At 36.8% G+C, this 25,800-nt stretch overlaps 1 protein-coding gene across 2 annotated transcripts; it reads left to right on the forward strand.

Moving 5' to 3' along the window:
* Window positions 1-867: 867 nt before the first annotated feature.
* Window positions 868-20,876, forward strand: ATP6V1G3 (ATPase H+ transporting V1 subunit G3). 2 transcript variants are annotated; one of them, XM_028120092.1, is made up of 4 exons: window positions 868-949; window positions 11,931-11,948; window positions 14,014-14,114; window positions 20,703-20,876. In XM_028120092.1, the coding sequence occupies exons 1-4, from the start codon at window positions 868-870 to the stop codon at window positions 20,874-20,876; spliced, it is 375 nt and encodes a 124-aa protein (XP_027975893.1). The 2 variants fall into 2 exon arrangements, with proteins under 2 accessions (XP_027975893.1, XP_027975894.1); XM_028120093.1 differs by lacking the exon at window positions 11,931-11,948.
* The last annotated feature ends 4,924 nt before the right edge of the window (window positions 20,877-25,800 follow it).

A 25,800-nucleotide genomic window follows, 5' to 3' on the forward strand; every position in this document is an offset into this window, starting at 1 on the left:
AACAATTTTAGATACATATAAAATGGTATTTTATGATTCTGCACTGTGATCAACATTCTCATTGTCCTAATCACTACTGGATTGAATCAAATCAAGCAAGATGGATTTCACTGTACTATCTTAGGACAACACCCTGTATAAGCTCTGAGTAATATAAAATACATGTTTAGATTATTTTAATTTAACCTCAAAACTTGCAGTTATAATTTCTCTTCATGTTGATTTTGTCACCACACTAAGATCTCCCTGGAACTCCAGCATATAGCATTACTAAAAAAGCAACACAATGCCCCAAAGAAATCTTTTCCTTCCTATCACCTGAGGCCTACAGAAAGAAAAGAATAGATTCCTAGCCTATCTTCTGTGCACAAAGTCAGAAAGTCTCCTTCCTAGTGAAAGGTTAATAAAATTTGCCCTAAGCAGATAATTGAATCTCTAGAAACAAATAGAGAATAAAACACTAAAACCAGAACTGCATGGACAAGGGAAAAGAAAGGTCTTGCAACTTGGAAGAAAAATTTAGTAAACAAGTCAATATTTCCTGGAAGAAGAAGGAAGCTAATCTTCCAAAAGTGATCTTACTCATTTTTTATTTATTTCTCTTATTTCGTAGCAAAGACTGAAGTTGGCTGAAAGGACAAGTTTTCAGCTTTCTCATTTTGACTTAACTTGTTTTTCTGGATTCCACCCTTGGGCTCTCCTTGGGGCCCAGCGATCTGGCCCAGTCAGACCATTTTGAAACAAACACCCATGTTTAGAGCTCACCGTTGACACAACAACCTGAGTTATGTGGTGATTTCTAAAAGGATAAATAGATCCACCACTTTCCAGATTTCACAGAAGCCACCTAACTCAAAGCAGGCTGCCATGACCAGCCAGTCTCAGGGGATCCACCAGCTCCTTCAGGCAGAAAAAAGGGCCAAAGACAAGCTAGAGGAAGCCAAGAAGAGTAAGTCTCCATTCTGTCTGACCTATGAGGGATTTGTCACAAAATGGATGAGGGGGATGCATGAAATGAGCATGGACCTCTAGGGGCAGGCAGACTCTGGCTAAAACTCTGGCTCCACCATACTCCCTCAGAAACATTTGGCCAATTCACTGAAACTACCCAGTCATATGTCCCTATGGCCATAGTGGGGACGAAATCCTCTAACTCAGAGCCTTTGGAGAGGTTATGTGCTAAATGAAATGATAATGGACACTGAAGTTACAGGGAGACATGACCTTGAGTCTTGTCTCTGCAACTTCCATAATGTTGCCATGCCTCAGTTTCTCAATATTGTGAAATGTTTAAGAGATAGACAACTTCCAGAATGAATCTACTTACTAGCGAGAGAACTTGAGCAAATTACTTACCCTCCATAAACATCAGTTTCTGTTTCTGTAAAATTGTGATAATTAACATTTAATAGCTCATTCTCATCCTTCTTTTAATGGCTTTTAATTTCTAATATTTTAATAATATTTCCACTTTATTCTCACTTTCTAACTTTCTTTTTATTTAGTCATACATCTGTATATTAGCACAGAATGTTCTCGATAAGGGTCAGCCCCCTTCCTACTACCTTTGATATTCACCACAAAGATATGAATGAAATGTTACTATTATTTCAATTTTATGTATGTAGAAACTGAAGTTCATTATTTGCCAAAGGTCATATTTTAAAAATAGAAAACACCATGCAGGCACCACATTTAATTCTTACCTTATTTACTCCTCACACCAACTCTTACTGCAAAGACAAAAGGTGATGTTTAGATAAATTATACAGCTTGCCCAAGGTCCTACAGAGGGTAAAGGGTATAGACAAGATTTGGACGGAGTCTGATCCCCAAGCAAGGATTATAACTGTACTATACAAAATTTATATAATTTTCATGATGAATAAACTAACATGTTGTAGATCAACAACTGAAATTCAGGTTCTCTGGGCCAAGACCTATGTTTTCTCCACTATCTCATTTCCTATCACATCATTACTTAATCTATAATAATTTGTGCCGTTTACCTTCTTTCTAATTATATGTCTTGCACCTGCAATTTGATTCAAAGTTCAGCAAGATAGGGCCATGTCTTAAAAATGTTGCTTATGTGACTCTTGGGATGAATATAGTGATGGGAATAGAGTAGGTAGTGACAAAAGCTTGTTGAAATGGATCGGATGAGATGTGGGAACAATACATTATAATATAAGAGAGGAAGCCAGGAGTGAGGCAGTACTCAATCTGCTGGGTTTTTGACCGCAGGTAAAATCATTTTTCTTTCCTAAGTTGATTTCCTGAGCTGTCCGCAATGTAGGAACCAGCAACAGCAAAAGGAAGACTCCATGTGGAAAGACCTAGAAGAGAAAAGGAAGGAGAAGAAATTAAGACAAACTTTACCTACTTCTCCATTTCTTTTTCTATAACAAACCATGCAAATGACTGCAAAATGGTATGAATGCAGAGTAATTTGATAGAAAACAAAGCAGTCTGGGACCTGCTGGTTGAAGCAGTGTAGAAAACTTCCTTATCTTTTATTAAAATTTCTTTAGCCACATTTAAAACTTCCAGAACAGATCAACTTATTTTAAGATGTTTTAATTATGTGACCTTTGCCTCCTTATCATGGAAGAAACAAAATGACAATATTGGGCACATTAATCAGTATTATCATATGATCCAGATGATTTTTACCAACTGTGGGTCTTTTCTCAAAGCCAATAGAGAAGAAAGGCTTTGTGAAACGTGCAAGTTGTTTGGAGGAGAGGACCACTCAAAACTACCTAGACTCAGATTTATGTTTCTGTGTATAAGTCATTTAGCATCTCTGAGTTTCACTCTTCTCTTTTTGATAGAAATATAAGATATATATGATATACCTAAATATCATATATATATATAAAATATATATAAGCTATATATATAAAAATATCATATATATATATATAGATATATACACACATACATATATAAACTTGTTTTCCTTTCCACTAATGAGTATGCTGTCCTTGGACAATCTTTCCTCAGAAGTCAATATTGGAAAAAGTGTATTATCTTATTTTTATGCAAAATGTTCATTTTATTTGCCGGTGACTTAAAGTAATTGTGTACTTTCTCCCTTGGTCTTCAGTCATAAATATTCAAGCAAATATTCAACCAGTAATAGTAAACACCCAGGCCTTAAAAACATGTCAGAAAATATTTTTCCAAATGTAATTTCCACAACCAACCTCTACCCTCAATTTTACAGAGAATGTCAGTCTCTCCTCTTTGCCTCAGACAGCACAGGCTTTGAGGACAGTTTTCACTAGACAGAAGCTGTTTTCTTACAGAGGTATCAGCAGCTAACAGTTTGTGGTTACAATTTCAATTATTGTACCCATCATACTTACTTCTTAAGCATTCTGTAGCGAAATAAAATACTACTTTTTTTGCCTGGCATTTGTAACTTCTTTCATTTCGCTAGTTTTATAATTTATTGATTTATTTAATTTAATAAGTATTTATTGAGTGCCTACTCTTCCCAAGCCACTTTGGTATAGACACTAATGAGTAGACCTAGACTCTTCCTTAAAACATTCTAGTGAGATAAATGCATAAATGAGCCCCAAAAGGAGAAAGGAATAATGACATGAGAGGTATAGATAGCCATCATTTTTATAAACCCAAATATTCCACTTTTTTTTCCCATAAAGGGATTCACGTGAAAATCTGACATATGAAGGCAGAAGAGTTTCAGATAAGAGCCAATAAATCACAATAGTGAACACCATCGTGGGAAGTCTACGATCACTTTCTCTTTCTTAAATCCATTCATTTGAAAGCATCTCAGAAATTTGCTCATGGAGTCTCTGCTAGAGAAGAGTCCTGAATATATATCTAAGAGAAAGAAAAAGAAAGAGAGGGAAAGGGAGAGAGGGAAGGATATAGAGGGGGAAAAAAGAAACCAGCAATTCACATATTAATCATTTTAGAAAAATGCAAGTTTAGTAAGATGGTATATTTATATATTATGCTGCAAAAATATTAATATATTCCATTAAAGGGGCTGCTTCAGATCTCAGTGAAGTTGTTACATAATACAATATAGGGTATAAAGGTTTTGCCTTAAGGGATATAGATAAGGGTTTATAGACCTGATATATCAGGAATTCTCCTGAAGGCTGTTAGGTCTGCGGAAATGAAATATATAGGTCCCTACTCTCAAGACACTCACCAGCTACGAGAGAACACTGTGGCTGGGGTGGGGTGGGGGGAGCTTGTGAATAGACTCGAAAAGCTGGGATGTGAGGCAACAGAGTAGAAAAAGCATGGGCTTTTTCTTATGTTTCTGTGTATAAGTCATTTAGAATCTCTGAGTTTCAGTCTTCTTTTTTTTTTTTTTTTGGTCACTCTTCTTTTTTAATAGAAATATGAGATATATATGATAGACATAAATATCAGGGTTATGCATATGGCCATGATGATTTAAGGACCAGAAAACTACCTAAGAGTACAATCAAAAAAATTATTTTTAACCCACATAATATGTATACTTGAATATTACTATAAGTTATAAAAGTAAAGGAATGGAATAAAAGAACAGGACAAACCAGTTTCATTTCTTTTTACAACTGCCTCCACTTCTGGGTCAGCTTTTCCTGTCACGAGGGAGACTTGGACTGCTTCTAGTAGATGGCTGGTAAAGTGCAGATACCTGCCTCTGTTCACTGATTACAGATTAAATTCTATTTGTTAGGTTTTTTTTTTTATTTATTTTTTATTTATTTTTTTTTAAAGATTTTATTTATTTATTTGAGAGAGAGAGAGAGAATGAGAGATAGAAAGCACGAGAGGGAAGAGGGTCAAAGGGAGAAGCAGACTCCCTGCTGAGCAGGGAGCCCGATGCGGGACTCGATCCCGGGACCCCAGGATCATGACCTGAGCCGAAGGCAGTCGCTTAACCAACTGAGCCACCCAGGCGCCCTAGGTTTTTTTTTTTAAGGTTTTGTTTATTTATTTGAGAGAAAGAGAGAGAGAGAGACCAAGCAGGGAGGAGGGGCAGAGGGAGAGAGAGAGAGAGAGAGAGAGAGAGAGAAGCAGACTCCTTGATGAGCAGGGAGTCCGAGTCGGGGCTCCGTGCCAGGACCTGGGATCATGACCTGAGCCAAAGGCAGATGCTTCACGGACTGAGCCACCCAGGCATCCCCAATTGTGTTAATTAGTTAAGACAAAAAAATTTTTTATGTGCAAAATATCCTTGCTGTTTGGTTAAATTTAGATGGAATCACATTAGGTTGGCACTATTTTAAATTACCTGATTCGAAGTTAACACTTTCGCCTTAAAAACTGTTCATTAATCCAAACATAAAAGTGATTGTGTTGGTCCAAGACAAGTTACATTTTTACAGAACATCAGACCTGTCCCAGAGTTCCAGGGGTGGGGAACTGAACAACTCCCATCAGAATTAGATTAGAAATTCAAGATACCATCATCAACAGGAGGAGCAGAGACTTATATTTCTCTGAAATATAAGGCATTTTTACTTGTAGTTATGACTTTTTAATGAGATCAGTATTAATTCCATTTACACCCTTACAAACTTGAAAAACTCTACAGCTCTTTCGAAATGCTCAAATGCACGTGACTCCACATCCCATGAAGAATTATTTTCAAAGGTGAACCGTAGCCTTTCTCACAAATAAACACTCAATCTGTCTACTTTGGCAGCTGCCAAGAACAGTGTTTGTGTTTAACTCAAAATTACAACTTGCATGACGGGATATAGATCAAAAGATGTGATAAACAATGTAAATGTTCAAATCTGAATATGAGAAAAACTGAACAAGCAGGTATATTTAAAATGTTCTAAAAGCAATAGATAATCTTAATAAAAGTGAAGGACATACCCAGAATTTTCTACCAAGATAGAAAATGGTCACTGCTCAATTCCTGGAGCTGCTATGCCTGGTTACAAATCCAGCTTTTGCCTCCTACTAGGGGGGTGAATTGGCCAGGTTACCTTCTAACCTCACTGTGATTTCCTCAGCCTCAAAATGGAGGTAACAGTATCTACCTCACGGAGTTGTCATAATTCCCAGAGTTGATACCTATAAAGGAGTTAAAACACCTCTTGGCACATAGCAAGTGCTCAATAAATGTTAGCTATGGATATTCTTCCACTACTTAATAAAAAGAATTCTGTTGAAAAATACGGCAAAATAACAGAGTCCCATTGATCTCTTAGGCACCGTCTTCTAGGAGGACCTCATTTAATTATACACAAGTGCAAAATATATTCTTTTTTTAAAGATTTTATTTATTTATTTGACAGAGAGACACAGCGAGAGAGGGAACACAAGCAGGGGGAGTGGGAGAGGGAGAAGCAGGCTTTCCGCCGAGCAGGGAGCCCGATGCGGGGCTCGATACCAGGACCCTGGGATCATGACCTGAGCTGAAGGCAGATGCGTAACAACTGAGCCACCCAGGCACCCCCAAAATATATTCTTAAGACAATATTTTAACTATCTACTTTGATAATATGTCAGCTAATACAGTAAAGCAGATTCATTTTTGTGGGCCTATAGGATGCCAGCCATCAATATTTTTTAAATCAGGTAATTGCCTATTTGTTTCCAAATATGCAGGTATTCCAAATTATTTAAACAACCACCTTGATTTAATTTAATAAATTCTTCTCTATGCATGTGAATGCTTTGGTTCATGAAGACATGACTTTTAATAAACTAATAAAATAAAAGTTGCTGTATTCGAATTTCATGGCCCTGTCTTGTGTGTTTTGTAGGCCTGTAAATTTTTTCTTTCTTTACAGTCCACAGACTAATGGGGTATTTGTAAGTATACTGGACTTTCATTTCTTCAAGTGGGTCATATTAAAATAATAGCCACAGAATATTTTCATCTAGTAATAGCATTTGATTATATGCAATCAAGATCTATACAAAATTACATATGATTTTTTTAAATAAGGAAAATACAAGTACAAAGAATAGCAAAGGAAACACGAAGAAAGCGAAGATATGAAATGAGAGATTGAGGGTCAGCAGAGAAGCTCTGTAACTATCACAGGCACCAAAAGAGAGGTTGCTTCATTGTTTTTCTGGTGACATTACTTTTTCCAATGTTTGTAGCAGGTGAGAAAATCATAACATTCTTTGAACCATGTTGGTTTTCTCATAATATTAACAATCCCCAAAAGCCCAGAAAAGCTGCTGTTGTTTCTCTTCTGTATGGTATAACAGAATCAAAACGATTATTAGTCACATATAGAAATCTCCAAACATTCCCAAAGTGCTCTTTGTTTTCCTACCAAGTCAAGGTAACTTCTGTCCTGTTCATGCATATTTTTGTCAGGTGTCTCACTCATTTGAATACCTACTCTTCCAACCACACTCCAGTATCTGGCTTTGTTTCCAATGCTCAACTGATATTGTTGTCTGTTTCTCACTGAGCCTCTGTATTGGTTTCCTAGGGCTTCTGTAACAATTACCACATACAGGATGGCTTAAAACAACAGAAGTGTGTTATCTCACAGTTCTGGAGGCCAGAAGTCCAAACACAAGGTGCCGGTGGGGTTGGTCCCTTGTGGAGGCACGAAAGGGGAATCTGTCCTAGCTTCTGGTGACTGCCAGCAAGTCTTGGCATTCCTTGGTTTGCAGCTGCATCATTCTAATCTTTGCCTCTATAATTACAGACCTTCTTCCTTATGCGTCTTCCGCGTGCCTCTATGTCTCTGTGTCCAAATCTCCCTCTCCTATAAGGACACCAGCTGTAGGCCCCATCTTAAATCAGTGTGACCTCATCTTAACCTGATTACATCTGCGAACACTTTACTGCCAAATAAGGTCACATTCACAGTCCCGGGGGTAAGGATTTAAACATATCCTTTTGAAGGACACAGGTCAACTCACAACATCTTCTAATTGTCAAATCCACTTGACTGTCTTGAGCCCTATCTTCTTTGTTCCCGTTGTTAAGTGAAAACTTCTCACAGAAGTTGCCTGTATTCCTTGTGTTTACATTTTTTATTCCATTTTCTCCTGAACCCACTTTTTTCATTAATTTTTTTTATTTGAGTGTAGTTAACATACAATATAGTGATTCCACTTCTCCATACGTTACGCTGCGCTCACCACAAGCATAGCTGCCATCTGTCACCATAGAACTTATGACAGTATCACTGACTATATTCTTTATGCTGTGCCTTTTATGCTTATGACGTATTCATTCCATACCTGGAAGCCTGTAACTCCCATTCCTCTTCACCCATTCTGCTCATCCACCCACCCCCCTCCCCTCTGGCAACCATCATTTTGTTCTCTGTACTTGCAGGTCTAATTCTACTTTTTGTTTATTTATTCATTTGTGTTTTTTAGATTCTTCATGAGTGAAATCATATGGTGTTTGTTTTTCTCAGTCTGACTGATTTCACTTAGCATAATACCCCCTTTAATCAGACTTTTGTCCCTACAATTCTACCAAAGCTCCCTTTGCCAAGACCACAAACATTGCTAAACCTTTTATTAATTAAATATCTCAGTCACAACTGGATCCCTCTTTTATCTTTGAAACTCTTCCTTTATTTGACTTTGGGACACTACTTTCATGGTTGGCTTTCTGTCATCTTTCCAGTCTCTAAAGCTGGACTCCAGATTTGGACCTGTTTTCTTCTATACCTGGAGATACTTCCTATGTGATCCCATCTAATCCCACAGCTCTAAACACCAGCCGCATGAATGATGATTCCTAAACTTGGTAATTCCAGCCCTCATTGCTTCCTCAATCTCCAAATTCACGTAAACATCAGCCTTCTCACCATTGCAACTAGATGTTTAATAGGCATCTCAGTTAAACTACGTTCTTGACTCTACTCCCAAAATTAAATGTTAGAGTCACCATTGCCTTATCTCTGTCTCTCATGTTTATCCATTGACTCTGCCTTCAAAGTATATATAACTTCCTACCAACTCTTCTGCTACTTTGCTATTTCTAGCAATCATTAACATTTATCTGGGCTATTGCAAACTGGTCTTCCTATGTCTCCCTTGCCCCTACAATCTGTTCTCACCACACCCAGTCAAAGAAATCCTTTTAAATCATATATAGTATTATGCCACACCTTTGCTAAAAACTCTTTGTGAATTTAGCGTCTCAAGAAACAAACACTGTATCATGCCCCAGGAGCTCTATGTGACCTGGTCCCAGTGCTACCTCTCTGATATCATCTCCTAACATTCAATTATCTCATTCGCCTTGCTCCAGCCATGACAGCGTTTTTGCTGTTTCTTGAGCATGTCACGTACCCAGGGTATTTACATCTGCTGTTGCCTCTGCTTGGAATGCCCTTCCCCTTTAGATATTTGCATGGCTCATTGTCTTATTCCCTCAGGTCTCTGCTCATATATCACTTCATCCAAAATACACTACTTACCTAAATTAACACCCACCGTCTCTCTATCCCTTAGGCTCCTCCTTTCTTCTTCTTGGTACTTATCATCTCTATCACATCATACACTACTTGTTTTCTAGCTCCCCTTACTGTGTTCAGAAACAAGCTCCATGAGAAGAGAAAGTTTGTCTGTTTATGGTTTTCACTGCTGTATTTATAGATCTAGAAACAGCGTGGGGCACATAGAGGATATTCGATAACATTGGTTGTTTAAATGTCTCTTTTTTTCCATTCTCTGCAGCATTTGACACTGTGGGCCGCATCCTTCTTGAACGTTCATTTAGTTTCCCCTACTTCTCTGACCGCTAACTCTCAGGCTTCTCCTGAGGGTCCTCCTCCTTTTCTCATCTCTTGAATGTTGGCATCCCCCAGACTGAGACCTTAGCTCTCTTTTCTCTTCATTCTGTACACGCTCCCTTGGTTTCAGTCCAAATCCCATTGCTATGACAAAGCACCTACACAAACACAGATGACCGACGTGCAGATCTTTGTCTCCATTTCAAAGCTTGCTTCTGGATCCAAACTTGTCTGTCCAGATGCCCTCAATACCTCCACTTGGATGTCCTAGGGAAGCCTACGGAGGCCTTTCTAGTGACAGCCTGAGGACTGTTCCTCAAACTCACATTGTATTCATTGTTTTTGTTCCTATAAAAGGTCTCCAGAAATTGGGCTTATTTTCCTAATAATGATTAAAAATAATCAAATAGCTGTTCTTTGTTACTCATTTTATTTATATTTTTCCCTAATACATATAGTGATTCATTGCAGTAGATTATTAAATCTGTTTTGTGATTGAGAAAACTCAGGCTCAGACACACTAACTTGCTCAAGGTTACAAGTCTTCTAATATCTCATGTTAGCTGTGCACTAATCACAAAAAGATTCCAGAACCAATTTAACAATCCAGTCAACAGAATAGGGCTCCCTGTGTCTCAAGGGCTCATTCGCATTTGGTATACTCAATTCACTCGGCATCTCCTAACCACAAAGCCAGGAAGAGTCCATCCTTGAGCATTGACCACCCTCCCCACTCTCACATGGGGTTCAGTTTTAACCTGCCCAAATTGATTTTTTCATTCTTTTCCCACAAATCCCCTGGAAATCAAACATCTTTCCCTCTCTTTCCTTCCCACAAAATTTCCTGTAAAATATCTCAATAAGGGCATGTTGAATAGAAGACATATTTGCATGACAAGTCAGTCGCATGTCTAAAAATGAATGGCATTATTAAGGTGCAGCTGTTTACAAAGAATGTCCAAAAGTATCTTAGAAAGGGTCACTGTGCCTTGTTTTAATCTCCAAAATGGACTATTTGTCCCCATTGCTGTCCTGCCTAAAAAGTCCATTCTGCTCGATCATTCCCTCCTCAGAAGTTCTTCCCTCGGGGCGCCTGGGTGGCTCAGTTGTTAAGCGTCTGCCTTTGGCTTAGGTCATGACCCCAGGGTCCTGGGATCGAGCCCCGCATCGGGCACCCTGCTCAGCGGGAAGCCTGCTTCTCCTTCTCCCACTCCCCCTGCTTGTGTTCCCTCTCTCACTGTGTCTCTCTCTGCCAAATAAATAAATCTTTAAAAAAAGCAAAGTTCTTCCCTGACCTCCCTTGGCAGCCTCCTCTGACCGCCACCCTACATATCTGGGTTCCGTTGTTTTATTTTTGACTTACCTTAATAACATAAGACATAACACGACTATTGGGATGAAAGGCAAGCACAGATTGTCTAGAATTTAGGCATGATGCTAATTTCCATAAATTTGTGGTTTTTAACTGCCATGGAAGAAACAGAACCAAAACATATGTTCCATTGTTTTCATAACTGATTATGTGTATTCTTCACAATTTTATGTATTTCATAGTTTCCTCTTGGAAGCCGGATATCATGTACACATTTCCAAATTACACTGACTTTATGCCAACTGGAGGCAAGGGCCATATCATACGCATTTCTCTACCCTCTGTTTGTAGCAGAATAAATAGTAAGTGTTCAGTATGCATTGAATGAATAATGGATGGACAAATCAAAACAGTCCTTTCCTGCCCCATTCTGGAGCACCTGCTTGAGTAAGATTCAAAATCATGATGCAAAAGATAACCACATTTTTTAAACCAAACATTAGAACATTTGGTCTCATAAGCATATACGACCTTGTAAGAATTTGGGGACCGAACATTTGATTGTCATATTTAAAAAATCTGGGCTGTCGCATATGGTCACCCCTCTGTTTGCTACAGAAAGTATTGAGAAATAAGAACATAAACTTAAACACCGTTACAGTAGCCATATTTTTAATGCTTAAGAAGAAAGAGGTATAATATTAAAATTTGGAAATCTTCATACAGAGACAGAGAAGCAAGCTAGAGGTTAATAGGAGATGATTTGATGCATGCATTTTGCTTCACCTCGAGGGAAACTGCAGGCTTTAGGCTCCAGTTTCTTCCCCTGGATTAAATCAGGTGTAGCCTAGGCAGGCTCTCACGCAGCAGCAGCTGCTGAGTCTGTCCAGAAAACGGCTGTGCCAGCAGCCATTTCCCCACGGCCCTCCTGTTTAACTGAATGAGAACCAGCAGGTGACTGGTGCCATGACGGGGGAATCAGACCCGCTCTGAGCCGGTCACTGTGTGGTGGAGCTAATAGACACCGTTTTAAGTGGTGCACTGGATTCTGCCCTGGGATAGGGCACACAGAGATTTCCTTATTATTATTATTATTATTATTACTATTATTATTTTCATGTCCCAGAGTTGTGACTTTGAAACCAATATTTTTACATATTATGTAATTAACATGGCGAGTAGTGATGTCTCATGTAATTTATTTTATAAAGTGATTATGTATCTTACAACCCATTATTACTAAGAAAATGTTAATACACCTTAAATATATTTTTGTCCTAATGTTAATGACAAGCAGTGATAAGAAAGAGCTGGGAATCAAGGAACAGTTTCCCCTCCCAACATATTGTGTATTTGTTCTATGAATAGTATGTGTTTGGTTCCCACAAAATGGTCAGAAATGTGGAGAATGAAGGCATCTGTATACACAAAATGGTAATGAGCATTCATTAAGTAAGAAAAAGGTAAGCATTGCTGTTAATGTTCCATTAAGCCTCAAGCATCAGAAGAGCACTAAATTTCATCAGATCTTGGATTTTATAGGGAGTAAAGACAAAGCTAACTATCTGTTCTGAATGAGGTTTACTCAGTCCTATTCAAAGACAATAGGCATTAAAAGGACACATGTCAATTTATAACTCAGTGAATCTATATTTATAGAATAAATAGAATATATATATAGGCAACTAGCAAAGCAACTCATGCCTAGCAGGGAGAGAAATTTAGAAACTATTTACACTCAAATGCTGCAAAGATATATAAAAATAAAAGCATATGTTATATGCTTTTATTATTATTATATTATATATAATATATAATATATTATTATATTATATATTATATATATAAATATATAATATATTATTATATTCTATTTAAAAATAAAAACATGTATGTGGATGACAGAAGTTTATGTTAAGATTTTGCTTTATGCTACTTAACGAGAACACATTTTGTTCAAAGTCTACACAATATAACAGTTGACAAAAATTATAAACAAAGGCTTGAGACATTATCAGAGAATGTTAAATAAGCAAAAGAATGAAGGCATTTAACTGAAATTAAAAAACAATAGATTCAGATAAAAAAATTTTAATACAGTTCAGAGTTTCTTCAAAGTTTTAATGATCACAAAGCATTAGGACTTAACCCCCTGAAGGTGGTGGGGGATGGGGGCATAGCAACAATTAATATTAGTCTGTAAGCCCCCAAATTTACTCTGGTTGTCAAAAAAAGTCATGTGCTTAGTTAATGATCCCTACAGCATTGTATTTGTCTGAAACTTTCATCTACATCGCTGTCTGCTGGCTTAAGGCTTACACCTTTGCTCTTAATAAAAGAAAAGAAAGCTATTTAACTAAATCTCCTAACCATTAAAAACAATTGGTTTTATGGCCACTTTCAAGTCCCCCTCAGAGAAAGCTACTACAAAAAAATACCTACTTTGATGTGCTGTGGGGCTTAATCAGACATTCTAGAGTCAACAAATGCTAAGAAAAAAATCCCAATAAAATGCTTTAAAAAATTGTAAGTCAGTTTGATAGAGTCTGAGTTGCATGTTTGTAGTGCTTTTGGAGATCTGCCAGTGTTAAATAGGATCCAGTTGGTGTGGACTGAAGGATTCCTGGCAGCAAATCAGGACAGAAAATCTGACCAAATAATGTCTTTTCGAATAAGTGACAGCTAAAATCTGTTCTCTGGCTGTTACTGCTGTGAGTAAATGGGCAGATATTTTATTTAAACACGTAAGTGTGAAAAAAAGTTGTCATTTCCATGTTCTGAAAAATCCAGTTGAAAAAATAAGGTATTTTTCAATATTGTTTTTTAATGAAGTTTGCCACTTTAGGAAAATTTGTCAAGAAAATAATGTAGACCTCACCTATTTGTTTTGTTTTTTTTTAGAAATCAAGTTTGAAATTCCATGTCTATTTAAAAAAAAAAAATCATTCCTTCTATGCCACTGTTAATATTCAGGAAAAGAAAAGCGATTGAAGCAAGCTAAAGAAGAAGCTATGGCAGAAATTGACCAGTACAGAATGCAGAAAGAGAAGGAGTTTAGACTGACACAATCTAAGGTAAGCAAGAAAGTAAACACAGCGTTTTTTTTATGCAGCATAGATTATAATATATTAATATTCAAAAGGTATAATGCAGAATATCAAGGGAGAAAAATACACTGGATTGAGCAGATGCAGTTCAGCTAAGCCTGAACATCAAACTAAATTTTACACATTCTAGAATTACTGATTTTACATTTTCACTTTCAAGGCTTTTTGATTTGCTATAGGAAGTGTCAATCAATAGTTAATATCTAATATGTGGTACCCATTAAAAATCATATTTTAAAAATATTCAAATTGAAGGGCCTGGTTGAAGTATTATTCCTACCACAGATTATTGACTGACACATTTTATTAAGAAAAACACTTCAGAAAACATATTTTTTGTCTATCAACGTTTACTACTACAATCAATAAAGAACTGTTGCACACCATTACAGAATGAATTTGTTAAGCCACGTCTTCCTTGGTGAATTCAAGATTTACAAATGACCAAAGTAGATACTGTTGCATATTGCTGAAAAGTCTTCTGGTATTTTTTTTTTTAATTTCCTTTTCAACTGTCTTACTTCAACAAATCTTTCATGAAAATATTTTTAAAAGGGTTTTTCCTCCACTAGCATTTTCAAAATATCTACAATTTACAGAAAAAAAAATTAGTACATGAAATTTTCAGAACCAACATCCTCCCTTCTATGTTGCAACATGGACTAAAAAAAAATTATTAAATTCCATGTGTTACAAACTAAAGTTTATATGATATGGTATGGTTTTTCCTCCATAGAAACATAAATAAAGGCTGACACTGCAAGATGAACTACAAGCACTTTGGAAATCCCCTTATTTACAACTTTTTTTTTAGTGGGAGTGGATGTGGGACTTGTGGAGGATCAGGTAAATTCAATCCCATGGTAGGAAATCTTTTCCACTGGGCTCTTTCTTTTTTCTTTTTTCTTAATTTTCTTTTTTTAAACAGATTTTATTTGTTTATTTGACACACACACACACACACACACAGAGCATGAGCTTAGGGAAGGGGCAGAGAGAGAGGGAGAAGCAGACTCCCCGCTGAGCAGGGAGCCCATGTGGGGCTCTATCCCAGGACCCCTGGATCATGACCTGAGCCGAAGGCAGACGCTTAACTGACTGAGCCACCCAGGCACCCCCAGTGGGCTCTTTTTTAACATAAAAAGTCCTTCCTAGAATAAAAATGGACCACTCAGCTAAAATAAATTCTTATCAGTATTTCAACAAAGGCATCATAAAATCCAAAGTCTATATACAGCCCTCCATGATTGGCCCTTGGCTATCTCACTAACCTGTCAGTTCTAAAAATGTCATGCACTTACTTTTTACTGTGAAACGCAGATTTTTTTAAATGCTAGTGTAAGGGAAAGCATTTCTTTATATTCTATGAAAGATTTATTGAAAGAAGCCAGCCAATTGAAAAGGAAATCATAGGGTGCCTGGGTGGCTCAGTTGGTTAAGTGACTGCCTTCGGCTCAGGTCATGATCCTGGAGTCCCGGGATCAAGTCCCACATCGGGCTCCCTGCTCAGCAGGGAGTCTGCTTCTCCCTCTGACCCTCTTCCCTCTTGTGCTCTCTATCTCTCATTCTCTCTCTCTCAAATAAATAAATAAATAAATAAATGAAAAGGAAATCATAAGGAAATAGAACAGTGTTCAGCAATGTGAAACAATATCTACTGTGGTCATTTGTAACATTTTCTATTACTTTTGTCTCTACTTGTTCTATTCTAGCCACATCTGCCTTCCGGTTCTTCCTCAAACAGACTGAACACACCACTGCCAACAGCACCTTTGCACATGTTATATTTGCTCCCTGGAATCATCTTCTTATAGACATTTTCATCTTTCTTTGATCTCTGTTCATTTGTTAGCTCTTCTTTCTGGTCACCTTATTTAAAACTGTGTCTTTCATTAAAAAAAGAAAGTAATAGTCATATCATGTATCATTACTAGATACATTATATATTTACCTTTTTTTACTTTTGTCTATCTGTCCTTCTGAACTATAACACCAAAACGGCAGGTTCTATGTTTTGTTCTGTTACTTTCCCCAGCGATGGAATAGTGTCTGCTCCATAGTAAGCATGCAATAAATATTCACTGAGAGAATGGGTAACTAACGTTTCTTCTGTGCCTTTATCTTTCCTATTGAGTCCTGTCATGATCCATGACATATTGGGACCTGAGAAAATAGTCGTCCTTAATACCAGCCAACATTTATTATTCCAGGCAGAATATTTCTGATGTATTTATTTCTATTTTTAAGTAGTAACATGACTGACTGTAATTTTAGAAAGTAGTTGGGTTAAATCTCTTGAAATGTTGTTTCTCCAGAAGGATCTCATAAGATGTAAATCTGGTTCAGGATATTTGTTCTCTGCTTTGGAAAATAATTAAAACTCCTCATTGCTCTCATAATTAGAGCTCTAAGCCAATTTTCCAGCTAGTTGATCAAAAGCTCACATAGAAAGGTCAACATGTTTAGGCCTCCGCTACTTCAGGCATATTGTAAAACCATTAGCACAAGATATTCTTTCCTTGGCATGACCTCCATATGTCAGACACATTGCTATTCCAGTTAAATCTCATCATCATTAACCCAGGGCAAGTAGGAGGTCTGGGAGGAAACCCAAGAAGCCAGTTTTCTGCCTGCTGTGGGGAAGACACCTCCATGTTACTTTTTCTAGTGGCGTCCCAGCTCTTGTTAATGTATGGGTTGTTTCAATTCCCCTGACGTATCAACAGAAGCAGGTATCTCAATGTGAGTTGTTTATCAACAAATATTGTTTTATTAAAGATTTATTTATCCTTTGCTTGTCATTGCTACCAGATATAATTTCTTCTACAAAAGAAGATATTACATTGCTAAAAGGAAATCTGAACTACAGTAGAAACATGAAATCTATTGTTAATGCATGTAGAAGTTAGACGGACCATGGATCTAAACAGAAGGCATGAAAACGGTTGCCTGGGTCATATTGAAGATTTTTGTATCTTTAGTCTTTCTTCCTGAAAACATCTGTTTTCCTGAAACAACCATAGATTGAGAATGTAAAACTGTGTTTTCCTTACGATAGTGGGGCCTGAAACCGAAACTCTGCTTTCTCTTAAAAAAAAAAATTATTTATTTTATTTGAGAGAGAGAGAGTGTGGGGGGGGGGGTGGGGGAAGGAGAAGGAAGAGGGAGAGAATCTCCAAGCAGACTCCCCCCTGAGTGGAGTCCAGTGCAGAGGCTCAATCCCACAATTCATGAGATCATAACCTAAGCCGAAACCAAGAGTAAGATGCTTAACCAATTGAGCCACCCAGGTGCCCCCTCTCTGCTTTCTCTTAAACAGGAACATTTGAACAATGGGAACATTTGAACAATTTATAAAGAAACGTATTGAATGTTGAAAGATTTCACCAACACCATCAGTCATTTAGCTGTAAATCTATATGCATCCATCTCAATACTGAAGCTTTGAAAATTAACAAGAGGTCCTTAAAGGGTACCCTTTGACGAAATATACCACCCTATGTCACACAATTATTAACTTCTAATGTATATAGTGTCCCAAACATTCAGATAGTAGGCTTCTGCCAACAAGAGCAACAGAATGTGGGTAACAAGTTCTCTGTATTGCCTAGAGTTCTGATCATTCTATTCAGTTCAGCAAATATGCTTTGAGCATCTTCTATGCTTCAGGCAGTGTTTGAGACGTTTATAATACATCAGTGGACAAGATGATTGATCCTTTGTGGAGCTTATGTTCATTCCTTTACTCTCTTGTATGGCTTAAATCAACACTGTCTGCATATATAAAGGTATGGAAGTCTTCCTGAGGAAGGCCATTTAAAATAGTATATGGTACCAGAGAAGAGGTGGGTGGGTGAAGGGTGTTAAGAGTACACTTCTCTTAATGAGCGTCGAGTCATAGAATTGTTGAATCACTGTATTGTACACCTGAAACCAATATAACACTGTATGTTAAGTATGCTGGAATTAAAATAAAAAATAAAGTAAAAAAATAGTAAAACAGTATATGGTTGGTCACTGGCATAACAATGTCTAAGAAACACTGTAGAAATTCAAATTACTGTGCATCAAATAAATTCAAAAATAATATTATATTTAATTATTCAGGATGAGACATGGACTATGGGCTACTTTTTAAGGGTATTCCAATGTTTCTGAAAGTGTAAAATGGATTAAAAAATTAAAAAGCACAAAACACAATCAGTAAAAACTCATAATAATAATCACCAATATTTGCTGATTAGTTGCTCAGGGCTAAGCTCCTTGCTACGTACAGTCTCTACTATAGTCCTTTCAGAAAATCATCATATTGTCTTAGAAAAGCACATGAAGAATACAACTAATGGTAGTAGCTGCCATCTGTGCATTAGACCTGCACAGTCAAAAATGGTGGCCACTTCACATATATAGCTAAGGAACACTCAAAATGTAGCTAGTCCATGAGCGGGGGAGGGAGGGTGTAATTGGGTGATGGGCATTAAGGAGGGCACAGGATGTAAGCACTGGGTGTTATATATGACTGATGAATCACTGAACTCTACCTCTGAAACTAATAATACACTATATTAACTAATTGAATTTAAATAAAATTAAATTAAATTAAAAAAAGAACTGTAGCTAGTCCCCCTTAAGATGTTCTGTAAGTGTAAAGTATATACCGGATTACAAAAACTTAGTATGAAAAACAGCAATGCAATAATTTTTATACTGATTGTACATCAAGTTAATAATATTAAGAATACATTAGGTTAAATAAAATATATTATTAAAATCAATTTTGCCTCTTTCTTTTTACCTTTTTAATGTGACTCTATGAAATTTAAAATTACTTATATGGCTTGTTGGGGCACCTGGGTGGCTCAGTTGGTTAAGTGACTGACTTGATTTCGGTTTAGGTCATGATCTCAGGGTCGTGAGATGGAGCCCCGCGGTGGGCTCCCCGCTCAGCAGGTAGTCTGCTTGAGCTTCTCTCTCTCAAATAAAGAAATAAAATCTTTTTAAAAGATTACTTATACGGCTTGCTCTGTGGGTCATGTTACGTTTCTATTGGACAATGCTGAAATAAAGAACCTAAAGTTGAAATGAATTTTTCCAAGGTCCTACAGGATAGTTGCAGCAATCTAACCTAATAATTGCTATTTTTAACACTGCTCCAAAGAAAAATAGATAATAATTTTAAAATTGTTTGTTTTACAAATTTTTCATCACTAAAGACATTGGATTTAACACTTTTTTTCAGTTTGGTAGAATCTCACCTGTGATAGTAGATTTAGAGGAAAAATAGATTTTGGTAAAATTATTTTGGTAAGTAGTTCTCTTCCATTTTTAAACTTCTTCCTAGCAAGGGAAATTCAATCCATATGTCTCTGCTCCTTGTATTCTCACTTATCAAAATGTTATTTTATAAAAGTTATTTGATGTCTTAGAAGCTAGATTTCCTTAAGTGATTTTCTTTGAACTGGGAAGCCCTTATTGCATGGAGTATAAACAAAAAAGAACTTGAACCTGATGGCCTCAATCACATTTGATTTCAAGTTTAGGACCCAGAAAGATAATGTGAATTCTAGAATTTAGAATAGTCTAAAGACCCTGAAGTAGAAGTCAATCATTAGTGGAGTCTCTTGGATTGAACTAAATGCACACTCACAGAAGAGAAAAACAAAAACAAAAACCAGCTGTGTAGTCTTAACAATACTGTTTAAGAAAGGCTGAGTTTACAAAGGAGATAAATTAGGAGCTAATTGTTTGCTTAGCAAAGGATAACTTTACAAAGGTTTCACTGCAGAATCCCTTTAAATTGGCAACTCCCCTGGTGAAATTATATTTTGGTCAAATCTCTTGGAGATAATAGGAAGTACTGGGAAACCCTGCCTAAGAGAGTGCAACCAGAAAGATATATTAAACTGCATCTAAAAATATAATGTAACTAAATGGACAAGTATATCTTAAGTTGAAAGAAATTTAATTCATATTAAAACTTTCAAAATTATATCTATTACCCAAAAAGAGATACCTATGCATGTCAAAGTATCTTACTAGGCATGTTGTTGCTTATCTTCCTGAAAAACAACAGTCAGTTCAGATAATATATTTTTAAAAATTGGCAAACCAGTTATTTGCTCTTTAAAAACCAACAAAACTGTTTCAATGATGTCTTTCAAATTTATTTTCCAGACTTTTAATTCAGAAAAGTAAGTCATGGGGAAGATACAGAAACTGAATTGAAACTATTATAAATATATGAAGAATGTAATACATGAAAAAACTTCTGAGTATGGTATAATGATTGTGAATGTGCCTTCAGTTCGTACTGCCTCAAAGCAGAAGTAACTGACCATGGCTACTTTTCATTCTTTAGGAATGTTTATCCATCTTACTTACAGTATTGGCGATTGTATCCATTCTCTGAGAAAGTTCTGGAAAAATAATATGTAAGGTGTATGTACACCATAGAACAATCATTAATAAATAAGCCAAAACAAGTTTAACTAGTAAAACAATTACACTTTAAAATGATGTATAGTGTGGTGAATTCTGTCTGTTTTATTTTGTTAGGTAATGGGCTCTCAAAGTAATCTCTCAGAAGAAATAGAAGAGCAAACACAAGGGAAGATAAAAGAACTGAGTGGAAGTTACAACAAGTACGTGGAAAGTGTGTTGAAACAACTTTTGAACATTGTTTGTGATGTGAAGCCAGAAATCCATGTAAACTACAGAGCCACCAACTAAATGTGCTCCCTACTGTTCAATAAATGGTATATGCATGCCACCTGGTTGCTTATGGTTTCAAGTTTATATTAAGAAACTTGAAATGTAAATCTTAAATTTACTAGACATCTACAGATTTCAATGTGACATAATTCACACAAGAACACTGAATTTGAAAGCAAACAAACAAAAAGTTGTTATATCTTTCTTGGTAACTGGCATGACTTGTCATTTAACGTGAAGTAAATCAAACATGCGGAATAACATATTTTTTGACACTTGGCAGAAAAATATGAACCTGGCCACTTTTTAGTGAATATGTGGTTTAAAAAAATGCTTCTTTTTTAGCAATTTAGAAAATTTTTTCCTTGTTGTAGTTGTTAAAAGATCATTTTTAAAGGAAGATTTGTATCTCATACAGGTATAAAATGAACAGATGTCAAAGATTTTATTTGTCATTAATCAATGAGGAAACCAGTAAGATGTTACCACCAGTTCATAGAAGAATAGTAAGAATGTCATACATAGAGAAATGAGAGATATTCGATGAGAGAAAGAAAGAAAGATGGATAAATGATGAGGATAGAGAAAGAAAAATGGGTTGGTTATATAACCATCCTTTCTGCCTAACTTCAACCAACCAGATATTCTTCTCTTTCAACTATTATTCTTTAAAAGAAAAAAGTAAATGATAATTAAATGAGGTGCTCGCATAGATGTTTAGGTTTAAAAACAAATAAAAAATTGTCCCAAGAGATGTTATGTGCTATATGTTATGAATTGAATGTTTGTATCCCCCCAAAGTTTATATGTTGAAATCTAATCCCTAGGGTCATGGTATTTGGAGGTGGGCCTTTTGGTGGGTAATTAAGTCATGAGGGTGGAGCCCTCATGATTGGAATTAGTGCCCCTACAAGAAGAGGCCAGAGAGCTAGTTCACTCACTCTCTATCATGTGAAGATAGAAGTTGGCAGTCTGAAACCTGGAAGAGGGTTCTCACCAGAACCTGACCATTCTGGCACCCTGATCTCAGACTTCCAGCCTGTAGAACTAAGAAAAAAATAAGTTTTCTGTTATTTATAAGCCATCCAGTTTGTGTGGCACTTGGTTATATCAGCCTGCCAAAGTGATACAGACAGTATGCTGTTAGCCCAGCCATCTAAACAGCAATAGCTAAATTCTTGGTAAGTACCAGGCACTTTGGGTAACATATATATTATCCTGATCCCATTGTGATGGGTGTTGACAGCATCCCTGTTTTACAAAATGGGAAATAAAAATTAAGGAACTTGCTTGGAGTTGCTTGTGTAACAGTGACAGGGGACTTCCTGTCTGGCCAATGACTCCAATGTCCCCACCCTTCATTACTTACCATACTATCTCCCTGAAAAGTTTCTATATTTATATCATTAAGAATCCCGAGTACTCTGATTTTACAATAGTATATGCAAACAAATTTTAATTCCAGTCTAAACAAAATTTAATTGGTGAATTTTAAGTATTACCAAACTATTCATATATTCAATTCCAAATATAAACTGAAATTATTCTAATTGGTCATTGTTTTAGATTACCCTAAATTAGATTTAGGTTTCCCTCTCCAGACAAAATTAAAACTTTACCACATACTTTTAAATCTGAGAAATATTCAATTTTATATTGACATTTGGCAAATCAAAGAAAAATTTAATTTCATTTGTTTTTCCCAACTTTTTGAGCAAGGAAAACCAAACAGGTTAGTTTTTTTAATTTCTTGTGATGGATTTTTCTATTTGCCAGGAAGACAACTGATTCCCCAATTAATGACCAGAAGGGTATCAACCTTCCTTTTTATTATTATTATTATTATTATTATGTTATGTTAATCACCATACATCATTAGTTTTTGATGTAGTGTTCCCTGATTCATTGTTTGCATATAACACCCAGTGCTCCATTCAATACATGCCCTCCTTAATACCCATCACCAGGCTAACCCATCCCCCCACCCCCTTCCCCTCTAGAACCCTCAGTTTGTTTTTCAGAGTCCATGATCTCTCATGGTTCGTCTCCCCCTCCAATTCCCCCCCTTCATTCTTCCCCTCCTTCTATCTTCTTCTTCTTCTTTTTCTTTTTAACATATATTGTATTATTTGTTTCAGAGGTACAGATCTGTGATTCAACAGTCTTGCACAATTCACAGCACTCACCATAGCACATAGCCTCCCCAATGTCTATCACCCAGCCACCCCATCCCTCCCATCCCCCACCACTCCAGCAACCCTCAGTTTGTTTCCTGAGATTAAGAATTCCTCACATCAGTGAGGTCATGTGGCCAACAGACACATGAAAAATGCTCAACATCACTCTGCATCAGGGAAATCCAAATCAAAACCTCAATGAGATATCACCTCCCACCAGTCAGAATGGCTAAGATTAACAAGTCAGGAAACAACAGATGTTGCCAGGGATGTGGAGAAAGGGGAACCCTCCTACACTGTTGGTGGGAATGCAAGCTGTTGCAGCCACTCTGGAAAACAGTATGGAGGTTCCTCAAAAAGTTGAAAGTAGAGATACCATATGATCCAGCAATTGCACGACTGGGTATTTAACCCAAAGATACAAATGTAGGGATCTGAAGGGGTACATGCACCCCAATGTTTATAGCAGTAATGTCCACAATAGCCAAACTGGAAAGAACCAAGATGTCCATCGACAGATGAATGGATAAAGAAGATGTGGTATATATATATACAATGGAATATTATGCAGCCATCAACTTTTCTTAAGAACAATGTCCTTTAATTTTTCCTGTGGGGCGGGGGGGAGGTAAGGCATCAAGTAAAATTGCCTCCTGAAAATGAGGACAAAAATACTGATTTGTAGGATACATGCACCCTGATGTTTATAACAGCATTAGCAACAATAGTCATATTATGGAATGAGCCCAAACGTCCATCTACTGATGAATGGTTAAGAAGAGGTGACATATACCCATACAGTGGAATATTGCTCAGTCATCAAAAAGAATTAAATCTTGCCATTTACAATGACATGGACAGAGCTAAAGTGTATTATGCTAAGTGAAATAACTCAATAAGAGAAAGACAAATGCCATATGATTTCACTCACATGTGGAATTTAAGAAACAAAACAGATGAACATAGAGGAAGGGGAAAAAGAGAGAGAGAGGGATGCAAACCATAAGAGACTCTTTACTATAGAGAACAAACTGAGGGTTGATGGAGGGGAGAAGGGTGAGGGACGTATGGGTGATGAGTATTAAGGAGCCACTTGTGTTGAGCACTGGACATTATATGTAAGTGATAAATCACTAAAATCTACTCCTGAAACCAGTATCACACTATATGTTAACTAACTAAAATTTAAATAAAAATTTGAAAAAGAAAAATATAAAGGGGAAATCAAGACAGCCTAAAATGAAGGAAAACTAAAAGAATTTGTTTCCAACCAACTTACACTAAAAGAATGACTATCTTGGTTATTTGGAATTTAACAAAGAAATAACTCATTAAATTAAGTTTGTGGCAATATCGGGGAAAAATAAATGTTTTCTGGTGCACACAGTGAAAAAAATAATGAAATAATGAAATAAAGTAAAATAAAGTAATAAAATAAAATAAGGACAGCCAAGAAGGATATCCACTTCAACACAGATTTGGAGAATTTGATTACTCCTACAGAGGTGAGATATGTAAAACAATCAGCAAACTGCACGTTTGAAAAATTATCATGTGAAAAGATAATTCTAAAAAGCACAGCCTTGTGATTTACCTTAGATACCTTATCTTGTAAAAAATGTCTTGAATATCTTATCTCATGAAAACCATCAACATGTCAACTTCTGGATACGAAAAGCTTGAGTATATATCTGGAACACATTCCTGAGCCTACACAGGAGAGAAGACGATTTTTTAGGCTTAAATGCAATAGAAATACACTAAAATCAGTATGGGATTTTTCTCAGCTTAAAGTGGCTACCAAGGCCAGAAGACAGTGATGAAGACTGGGGGTCAATATCCTGTGTGTCTGGTCCCGGCTGTGCCCCACACTCTCTATGTCCCATTGGCAACTTCTTCAATCTCTCTGAGCCTCAGATTCCCTTTAATGTTTTAATAAACAAGATGGCATTCAAGTAAATGATCTCTATGGGCCCTTTAATATTCATTTCTACATACTACATCAGACCATTTATAAAAATCAGTACTCACGACTTGTATTTTTTTCATACACTTCTGTAGTATTTGTTAATTTTTCTTAATGACCCCACATCTGTTCTAAACTCTTGAAGAATGTCAGAACATCTCCCCAAAGTGTGCTACTTTGGCATGTGGACTATTTTAAGCTGAGGGCAATCAAGATCCAGCAGACTCAAGAAAAACTTTCACCTCTCCCTTAAGCTACCTAAAAGAATTTGGGTAGGGGACCTAGCCCAGAAAGAGCGTTTTACTAAGAGATAACTTCTGTATCTGAATAACCTATCTGTATGGCAGGACAAACACCTAATTACCAAACATCTGCTCTTTTTATTATCCTGTGATTCACTGTCCTTCCTTTTGCAGCCCCAGTTCCTTATCTCATTCCTTAGTTCAAGATGGCATTTAAGGGGCACCAGGGTGGCTCAGTTAGGTAAGTGTCCACTTCTTTTTTTTTTAAAGATTTATTTATTTATTTGAGAGAGCAAGAATGAGAGAGAGAGAGAGAGAGTACATGAGAAGGGGGAGGGTCAGAGGGAGAAGCAGACTCCCTGCTGAGCAGGGAGCCCAATGCGGGACTCGATCCTGGGGCTCCAGGATCATGACCTGAGCCGAAGGCAGTCGCTTAACCAACTGAGCCACCCAGGCGCCCCAGGTGTCCACCTCTTGATCTCACCTCAGGTCTTCTTCATCTTAGGATCATGAACAGTTCAAGCCCTGCGCTGGGCTCCACAAAGTGTGGAGTCCAC

Source organism: Eumetopias jubatus, unplaced genomic scaffold, assembly GCF_037043125.1.
Source record: "Eumetopias jubatus isolate StellerSeaLion01/CBP00866 unplaced genomic scaffold, mEumJub1_p1.0 scaffold_12, whole genome shotgun sequence".
Taxonomy (NCBI): domain Eukaryota; kingdom Metazoa; phylum Chordata; class Mammalia; order Carnivora; family Otariidae; genus Eumetopias; species Eumetopias jubatus.